Source organism: Macrobrachium nipponense, chromosome 42 (assembly GCF_015104395.2).
Source record: "Macrobrachium nipponense isolate FS-2020 chromosome 42, ASM1510439v2, whole genome shotgun sequence".
NCBI classification, from domain to species: domain Eukaryota; kingdom Metazoa; phylum Arthropoda; class Malacostraca; order Decapoda; family Palaemonidae; genus Macrobrachium; species Macrobrachium nipponense.
Window position 1 is genome coordinate 5789703 of NC_061103.1, and position 10092 is coordinate 5799794.

Here is a 10092-nt window from a genome sequence, read left to right on the forward strand (position 1 = left end):
GCATAATGATTAAAGGTTAAGATAATGGTGAATAATGCAATAAAAACAAAAAACACATGGAGTATGTTAATAATAACCCTAAAAAACTTGTGAATAACGATCAATGATGACGTGATTATGTATAAGCTTAATCATTATCATTATTATTATCGAGTGGTCAATTGTGTTAATCAATAGACAGGTAGAACAGTCACCAAAGAAAGGGAGGGTGAGTGTGGAGTGGGGGGATAGGCGAGGGTACGGGGGAAAGTCTGGCAACATTCAGAAGAAAGACGAGGAAATGGCGTAACAGCTCTTAGTTATGGTGGCACAGACCCAATCATCGTCAGGTGGTTGTATGACATTTCCTAATTAAAATCAGAATTATTTCTGTATCACTGAATGTAGGATTCATATATGCAAAGATCAACTGCCTTTGCAGTATATAAAACGTTGGCAACTTTCCATTTCAGTTTGTTAATATAAGTGTGACAGTATATAGAGGAAGAAAAAATGAACTGGAAATAGCATCCTGTATGAATTTATTCATTAACTGGTCGTAACATAACTTAAAAAAAATTAAAAAAAAATCCAAATAAAGGTAATATGGAAATGGAAAAAGGACATTCACAATACGGTTTACAAGGTGAATGCAAAATTTAAACTCAAAACTAATTTTGTACTCAAATTATTATTATTCACCTATTTATTCATTCCGTTATTCCTGTTGTTACTGATTTGATATTTTCAATTGCTAGGATTTTCGATTTCTTTTATTTTTCAAGTCCTTCCTGTTCCTTTTTCATCCTACGGACGCCATTTTGATCCCTCGGAACTGCAAAACGATGACGAGGTAGGATAAGATGAATCCTGCGGCCTGTAATGAGAGAAACATCCTTCAATAGAGGGGAAAAAATATCCTTTCCTTAATGATTCAAATGAGGCTAGAAAAATATTGCCATTTTGTAACGCAAGGATTCACATCCTTAATGTCTCTTTCCTACTTTGGCATAGTTTGAAATGGAAGAATTTGTAGTGATATTCTTAAAATTCATAGATTTTATATATAATATATATATTATATATATATATATATATATATATTATATATATATGTATTAGTATAGAATATATAGATTATATATATATATATATATTATATAATAGATTAATATTAATACGATATATATATATATATATCACAACATAATAATATATATATATACATATGTAAATATAAGTATAAGTATATAATATATATATATATATATATATATATATATATATATATATATATATATATATATATATATATAAAACCATCAAGCTACAAATGTCCTTTAATATCCGATTCACTCTTCCTCGGAAATTATATATATCTTCATATGTGTCAACAGAAGCGGAATTTTTTAGTTGATAATTAAGTTCGTCGTCTGGTGGGCTCGAACCACGGAAGACAAGAACTCAGGGCTTGCGGTTTAAAGCGCGTCACTGCAGTCGTGACTTCTTGCCCTCCGTGATTCGAGCCCACGAGACGACTAACTTATTATCAACTAGAAAGAAGTGAAAAGATCTGAAAGCACAACATACTTACGGTAGTCAAGCAGGACCGACCAAGGCTGAAGAATCCTATGAGGGAAAAGTCGGTCCTTTTCTGAAGAGTGTTTAGGACTCTGTAGACCTGAGGTAACAATACGAATCAGTACGAACATGAAGTTATGTCATCTTTGCTAAGTCAAAATTAGAGAGTTTTTGAAAGCTTAGATGGATGTATTTTTACTTGAACGTAATTTTTAATTCTAAGCACACGAGTATACTGAAATATATAACAGGTTAATATCATTATTACCAATAAAAAACACATGAACCAGATATATCCAACAGACAGTAAAGAGATTTTTTATGCGGGAAATGCTATACGGAACTATTGTGGAGGAATTAACTCACGGTCACACTTTCCCGTAGATACGGATCTGCACTGACGTATCTCTGTAGAATTAGAGCGTCCTTTCGCTTCTGCAAAGGGAAAGAAGATGAATTCTGAAACCTTTGATTACGGATATATATACTTTATATATATATATATATATATATATATATATATATATATATATATATACTTTATATATATAAATATATGTGTGTATGTGGGTGTGTGTATAAGCGAATTCCACCGGAAACTCATTGGCGGAAGGTGAGTACCAAGCGCTTTCGTCTTTATTCAGGCAATGTCGAGACGAAAAAAAAAAATACCTGAACAAAGGCAAAAACTCTTGGTTTGACATTCTACCTATTATTATCCTGTTGTATGTGGTATTCGCTTATATGATGAAGTGAACTGCATCTATTGTGATTTATAAGCTATATAATATATTATATATATATATATATATATATATTATACATATATATATATATATATATAGTATATATATATATATATATACATATATATATATGTATATATATATATATATATATATATATATATATATATATATATATATATATATATATTTATGTGTGTGTGTAGTGTGAGCCTGCGTGTGTGTGTGTGTGTGTGTGGTGGTGTGTGGGTGTGTAAGTGAATATGTTTGCATGTGTTTATGTATGATGGATGGGTTCTGTAGAAATAGTCGAGAGGAATAAATGCTGTTTGGTAGATGGCCAAAACTGACCAAGAACACTATTTGAATTGTAGAGGCTTGAACTTACTGCGTCAGTTTAGACGAGAAAAAGGTCTGTGGATCATGAGTTTGAGGTAAAACTTTCATGTGAAAAGTTCAAAAGTAAAAGTAAATAGCTGACACACTACCTCATGTCAGGAAAAAATAAATACAGAAGTTGCCACATAATGAAGTAAGAATATCAGTTAAGTCACCTGCATTTTCTAATAATCGTTTTCTTAAATAAATTCATCCTGAGACTGAAATAATGACCACGGACCCTTTAAGTCACGATTATTGTCGATGCCACTAGCAAAAATAAAAAATTACTAATAATGAGAGCAAAATCTTATGCCCTAGTGAAAGCAACCTTACATTTTCATTGAGCGCATCCGATTCTGTCTGAATAAGCACGAAATGGGCCATCATGGCAGGTATCATGATGAACACCATCCAGTCAAAGGCCCCGTCCGTCAGGTAAGAATCAATCTGGAAGTAGAGCAGGTAGGTAATTCCCAGAGGCATCGTCAGGTTGGCCAACAGCAGAGGGAAGCCGAAGTAGTCCATCATCAGGCTAACTATATCCTCGACGTCGATCAGCTGTTACTCGAGCTCAATCATCCGCTGAGCTGCGAGACGCTTCTTCCCCCTCAGCACCTTCTTAGCACCAGTTTGCAGAAGAAGAAACCTGTGGAAACTGTTAGCCTTTGGGAGCCTTTCCAAAGCTGCAATCTTTGTCGCAGAGATTTTCTTCTTCTTTTTGCTAATCTTTCTGTGATTTGGACTCTCTTGAGGTTTTGGATCTTTGGCGAGTATATCTTGGACAGTTGCACTGAGATGCAGCCTCAGTTTCCTGGTCAGCATTATGAACGTCATCATAATGGTCAGCTCAGAGATGCCACAGCCGATCCAGATGGTGAAGCTGGTCACTTTCGTCCACAGGACTGCCGAGTCGTCTTCGACCTCGAAGGAGCCGAGCAGACCGAGAGTGCCGATGGAAAACACGACCATGAACGTCAAGGCCATCAGGAAGCGATTCCTGCTGTAATGACTCGTGCCTGAGGAGCTCTTCAGTCTCTTGGACTGGAATCTTTCCCAGATCTCCTGCAGGAGGCGGCATCTCACGAGAGCATAAGACTGAGACGTCACTACAAAGGCCCCAGACACGAGAGACCAGGATATGTCTGTCATTCTGGTGATGGGGTGGCTGGAGTTCCTGAAAAGTGGCAGGAAGGTGTACGTCACAGCCAAGACGATTATGAGCACGGATTTAACGACCGAGTACGCCAGCCACTTCCGGCAAAGTAGGGGCTTCCCCCCCGTGGGCTTCATTTAGTAAGGAAAGGCCACGAAAACTCTCATTAAGTAGAACAATTTTCTAAAGCCTTCCATAGTAGGTTGTGGCTCTTCTTTCAGACTGGTTATATAGGAGCTAAACCTTACATTTGATTTTTTAAAGGCTATATGTTACAAGACACCAAAATATATGGCTCTTTTTTTTATATTTTCTAGCTCGCTCGCCAATGTAATTTTCATTGTAATTCTTCAGATTCACCTACAGGTCTTTCCATTTCAATTAGAAACTTAAATATTTAAGTATTATTCAGAGAGTCATTGCAGCGCAAGTGAAACTATAATCTTATCTGAAACGAAATTTTTAAAGTTCATTTCCTCTAACTAGCTAAACCTTAATCAACTTGTCCGTTTCATCAAGTAAACAAATCAGATTAAACTTTTCAGTGTTGCAGATCTTCTCTTGTTTTATCGAGACGAAATACGATGGCACGCGGCGGCCAAGACCAACGTCCACCGATGTCAGAAACGAACTAAAACAAACGCCGTCTGCAACCTCGAACGTCAGGGAGATAAGAGTGTTGCCATGAAAGTGGCCTGCATTTACGGAGAGTGGTTTTTACTTCCTCCTCTTTTTTTTGCGAGGGATCAATTTCCAATCTCCAAAATGAGGGGACAGTCACCCGAATACTTATTTTGGAAGGTGATATCTGCTCTGATACGACGTGGATCGATACGAAAAGTTTTAAAGGATAATTGAAAGAGGGGATATTTTGTAGGTATACCTTACATGTCGTATTTTTAGAATGATGTTCATAATACCCTTGAACCTCTTTCTTTCTTTTTGGCGTTTTCATTTTCCTTAAAAAAAGTCGCGCATTCTTGACGTAGAATTTGTAACTTAAAGGGGATTTGTTTAGTAGCATCATACCCTTTACATTAATCTGTTTAATAACAATTTTGTATGACAAAATTATGAGCTATGAGCATCTCAGGAGAGGCTTACGATCGGGTGCTGTATTTTCCGTTATGAAGAAAAGAATTTACCTCTAAAAATCAAAATAGAAAAAAAACATTGGTTGCAACATTGAAATATAAGACATGACTTTCAGCAAAAGGGTAAACCATGATTCCTTGATTTGAAGACTAAAATAAGGTCAAATCAGGTGCTTAAAGTATAGCACTTTTTGCTCTTAGAATTGAACATACATTTCAGTGTCTAGAACAGTGATTCTTAAACTGGGGGGGGGGGGGGGGGGGGGGGGGGGGGGGGGGGGTGGGGGGAGGGGGGGGGGGGGGGGGGGGTGCGCCAGAAGCTTCCAAAGGAGGTGCAACTAGGTTTGCCAGATGGTGCCTATTATTTTTCTTTATTTTCTGTTAATTGCAGAATTGCAAAAAAACAGTGCATATTTATACAAATTGAACAGCAACGAAACAAAAATCTATCATTTATCCATATACTCATGTAAGCAATGATGCATAATAGTATACAAATAAACAACATATTGTGTATATTTTATAGGTGGCAAAAATGTCAGGGGTAGGGGGCTGTGCGATCTATACGTAATGCAAAAACGTTTAAGAGTCATTGGTCTAGAACTGCAACAGCTAGAGGAAACGGCACAGAACAACTTTGCCCAGCGGAAGAGAGTTGGTTAGTGTGAGACAAAGGCTTACCTGCTCATTGAACTTATCCGGTTCCCGATGGATGAGACTGAAGAGGATAACCAAGTTGAACAGAAACACGAGAATCATCCAGTCGATCCGAGTCTTGCTGATGAAAGTGTCGAGGCTGAAGTACAGGAGATAAGTGATGCCCAGGGCAGAAGCGAAATTCGCAGCCAGGAGTGGGAAGCCTAGATATTCCAGGAGGCTGTCCACCAGTTCTTCTACGCTGACCAGTTGCTTTTCTAACTGGACGAATCTATTTATGGAATATCTTATCACTTGGCTTGGGATGCTTCGAGACGGATGTGGATGACGTTGCTTGGTGAGTCTGGCGTGATGAACTGAACTAGAAGATGTTTCCTTGGTAGGATATCTTGGAAATGGGCAGATGTTGAAGTCACTATTTATCATTCTTTTCTGGGGCTGTTTCTTTTCAGATTTTCCATCTAAATCCCCACAGCTGCTCTGATAACACCGTGAACGTGAAGTCTAACTTCTCGAAGGACGGTACAGTATAAGCCTAAGAGCGACAACTGCGTGGCCCCTCCAAATATCCACAGCAGAGCGTAGAAGGCCTTGGCGCACTTGCTCTGCTCCTCGTCTCCTGCCTCAGCGTCATCCCCCTGCAACAAACCCACGACTCCGAGCGTGAAACACGTGATGGTAGCGAGACACAGGAGACCGAAGGTCGCCTTAAACCTCAGCGTATTGTTTCTCCCGATCGTCATCTTCATGTTTACTATTTGGAGCAGTATCGCCTTCAGCCTGTGGCTGTTGCAGAAGAGGTAAATCTTCGAAACGGATAAGAAGAGGGTGACTGTCAGATTCCAGGCCCTGTAGGTCAGGATGCTGAGGGCGTTGTCTGATCACGTTATGGGAGGCAAGTACAGGTCCCCCACGGCCATTGACAAAGTGACCACGAGTCTTGCTATAGACAGAAGACGCCAGCCTGGACCAACCTTCAGTCTTCCATCCCACCGGCAAATCGTGTAGGGAATATCTCCCGACACCTTCAGGAAAAGGAGCATCGTTCTGACGTTCACCATTCAACCGGATCTTAACGAAACTGGAATATCTAACTGGAAATGGGACAGAGGGCTACTTCAGAAGTCTAAGTGGAAGAGCTGGAAATAGAACAAGATGCTTAATCAAAAGCCTAAGCTGGAAAACCTGGAAGTAGAACAAAGGGCCTCTTCAGAAGTCTGTAGTGGAACACTGAGCGTGGACAGTCACTAATTTAGTCCTTATTGGCGAATACTGGACACTGAACACCCAAGAGAAAAAATACTCTTTTCTCCAGACTTTAATAGAAAATTAAGTGTTGTGTGCGAATCACTCTCTTTCCCAAACAGCCTTATCGCCAGCAATCACTTACACTAATTGACCTGATAAGGAAATTACAAGGGCCCATGCCCCTCTCTCTCTCTCTCTCTCTCTCTCTCTCTCTCTCTCTCTCTCTCTCTCTCCAGCAAAGAGGAAATCCTTAGAAATAAAGAAATACAAAACTGTCAGGCCTTTATTTACAAAAGAAAGTAAAACTCTGGAGATAAAAAAAAATCATTTAGAATGAGATAAAAGTGATAGAAAAGAAAAAACATGAGATAAAAGGTAATAACATATCGATGGGAAAGAAATTTGAAGCTTTGTGACTTGACCAGGAAATAGATTCTGGTCCTCATTGTTTGCTACCCTACTAAAAAAAATCACAGACGCTCTGTGGACTCTTGTTTGTCCGTCAGTTCCTGATTTTGCCTCCCAGGAAGTCTGAAGATTCTCCATGACCTGTAAATGAAAAGCATTATTATACATATGTCATGTGTTTTTATCTCTTTATTTTGAAAGAAATTAGGTCTTGAAGCCTCACCTTATGCAATTATGTAAATGTTTATGAACACTGTATCCTGCTTACTCATTCATTATTCATGTTTTCAATAACGTTTGTTTGCATAGCCATTTCTAATGCTTAGTTTCCTTGCATTTTAATGCATTTTTATCTGTTCATTAATTTATTGTTTCTTTGTAATAGGTGAGATCCGTCTCTGCATTTCTCTTTACCTTCTCTTCTTCCCGATGAACACCATATTCTTTAGAAGCTTGAATTTCGAGTCAATGGTCCCTTTATGCTTGTTCATATGAAAAGGGTTCATCTTCTGGATAATAATAATACTACTACTACTACTACTACTACTACTACTAATAATAATAATAATAATAATAATAATAATAATAATAATAATAATAATAATAATAATAATAATTGATACCTTGGGAAAGGATCTTTACCATAATTTCCTCAGTCTACTCAGCTGTAAATGAGTACCTATCCCTGATGGGGTAGGGTCCAGCTATGGGTTAGGTATTCAGCCCAATTGAAGGGAAGACGGTCAGGTACTTGGAGGTCGTCATCCAGCAACTGACCACCACAACGACAGTAACCAACAGTCTGAGATTGGAGCTAAAGAAGCAAACCAAAGGAAGAAATGGACAAGAGAAGAAAATAAGGACAAATATGGCAGATGCTACATCAGAAGCAACCAACCGAGGAGGAATGCAGGAGGAATAGAAGAACGGTTGGTCAACCATCTTGGAATGAGAGAAATAACACCCCCCAAACAGAGCAGAGGCTGGCAGACCAAGTAAGGAACATAAAGAAAAAGAACTGGCTCTCCCCAACAGAAAGAGAAGAACTGAAAAGGGAAATGTCACATGACAACGAATTACACGAAGACGAACTGAGAGACGATGCCACAGAAGACGACAGGGATGATGAGGTATCAAACAACGACACACGAAGAAACACCGACGAAGTAACAGAGAGGACGGAATGGGTAGAAAAGATTAAACAATGGATGGAGCCAGATACAGAGAGAACAAAGATCCCCTCCATGAAAGCCTACAACACCAAGAAATTAAGGAAGAAAACAAGTGGAGGTCAATTGAACAGAAAATGGGCATAAATACACACCACCAGTATCACAGGAACAAATAACTTTGCATATGCAGGAGCAAGATTAGTAGCAAAACTGATGGGGATTAGAATATCAACACCACCAGCACAACCAACCCAACAGAAACCAAAACAGCAACCTCCTTGGAAAAGGCGCCTGGAAAAGCAAATCATGGTGATGAGATCTGACTAGAGTAAACTGAAAGAGATGGCAAAAAAAAGGCTAAGAAGCAAGAAAACAAGGAAGGAACTCAACGAGAAATACAAAGTACAAGAGAGGGGACTAAACAACACAATAGAAGATGGAAAACAGAGGCTTAAGGCCAAAGCACATAAGATCCAACGGTACTTGAACAGGAATAAGGGATACCAACAAAACAAACTAATCGGAACCAACCAGAAAAGACTATACAGCCAACTAAGAGGGGAAGACAACCACCCAGAAATTCCTGAAGCCGAACCAAGTAAGAGACTCTGGGAAAACATATGGAGCAATCCGGTATCACAAAAAAAAACATGCAACATGGCTCCAGGAAGTCAAGTAAGAAGAAACAGGGAGAATAAAACAAAAATTCACAGAGATCACGACAGACACAGTCAGACACCAACTAAAGAAAATGCCAAAATGGAAAGCCCCAGGTCCCGATGAAGTCCACGGATACTGGCTCAAAAACTTCAAGGCCCTACACCCATGAATAGCAGGACAACTCCAGCATTGTATCTCAAATCACCATGCACCCAAATGGATCACCACAGGAAGAAAATCCTTAGTACAAAAAGACAAGAGTAAGGGAAATATAGCCAGTAACTACAGGCCTATCACCTGCCTTCCAATAATGTGGAAGTTACTAACAGGTATCATCAGTGAAAGGCTATATAATTACCTAGAGGAGACAAACACCATCCCCCACCAACAGAAAGGCTGCAAAAGGAAGTGTAAGGGCACAAAAGACCAGCTCCTGATAGACAAAATGGTAATGAAGAACAGTAGGAGAAGGAAAACCAACCTAAGCATGGCATGGATAGACTATAAGAAAGCCTTCGACATACCACACACATGGCTAATAGAATGCCTGAAAATATATGGGGCAGAGGAAAACACCATCAGCTTCCTCAAAAATACAATGCGCAACTGGAATACAATACTTAAAAGCTCTGGAAAAAGACTAGCAGAGGTTAATATCAGGAGAGGGATCTTCCAGAAGATGGATGCCAGGTACCAACTCAAGAAAAGAGGCAACAGAATCAACCATCTGATGTTTATGGACGACATCAAGCTGTATGGTAAGAGCATCAAGGAAATAGATACCCTAATCCAGACTGTAAGGATTGTATCTGGGGACATGAGGATGGAGTTTGGAATAGAAAAATGCGCCTTAGTCAACATACAATAAGGCAAAGTAACGAGAACTGAAGGGATAAAGCTACCAGATGGGAGCAACATCAAGCACATAGATGAGACTGGATACAAATACCTGGGAATAATGGAAGGAGGGGATATAAAACACCAAGAGATGAAGGACACGATCAGGTAAGAAT

At 39.1% G+C, this 10092-nt stretch overlaps 1 protein-coding gene across 1 annotated transcript; it reads right to left on the reverse strand.

The window, feature by feature from the left end:
* Window positions 1–667: 667 nt before the first annotated feature.
* Window positions 668–3456, reverse strand: LOC135213400 (uncharacterized). The gene is made up of 4 exons (XM_064247375.1): window positions 3021–3456; window positions 1927–1995; window positions 1574–1660; window positions 668–856 (listed from the first exon to the last, which is right to left on the reverse strand). Exons 1-4 carry the CDS (start codon window positions 3213–3215, stop codon window positions 782–784), a joined length of 426 nt encoding a protein of 141 aa, XP_064103445.1. The 5' UTR covers window positions 3216–3456; the 3' UTR covers window positions 668–781.
* Between the last annotated feature and the right edge of the window lie 6636 nt (window positions 3457–10092).

Bases quoted from the DNA above. Each gene is read 5' to 3' on its own strand.
- LOC135213400 (XM_064247375.1), bottom strand. From the start codon at position 3,215: ATGATGGACTACTTCGGCTTCCCTCTGCTGTTGGCCAACCTGACGATG. The intron at 1,996-3,020 runs GTAAGGTTGCTT...TTCCCTTTGCAG, and splicing joins CGGATGCGCTCAATGAAAAT to AAGCGAAAGGACGCTCTAAT. The intron at 1,661-1,926 runs GTGAGTTAATTC...TTGTTACCTCAG, and splicing joins ATCTACGGGAAAGTGTGACC to GTCTACAGAGTCCTAAACAC.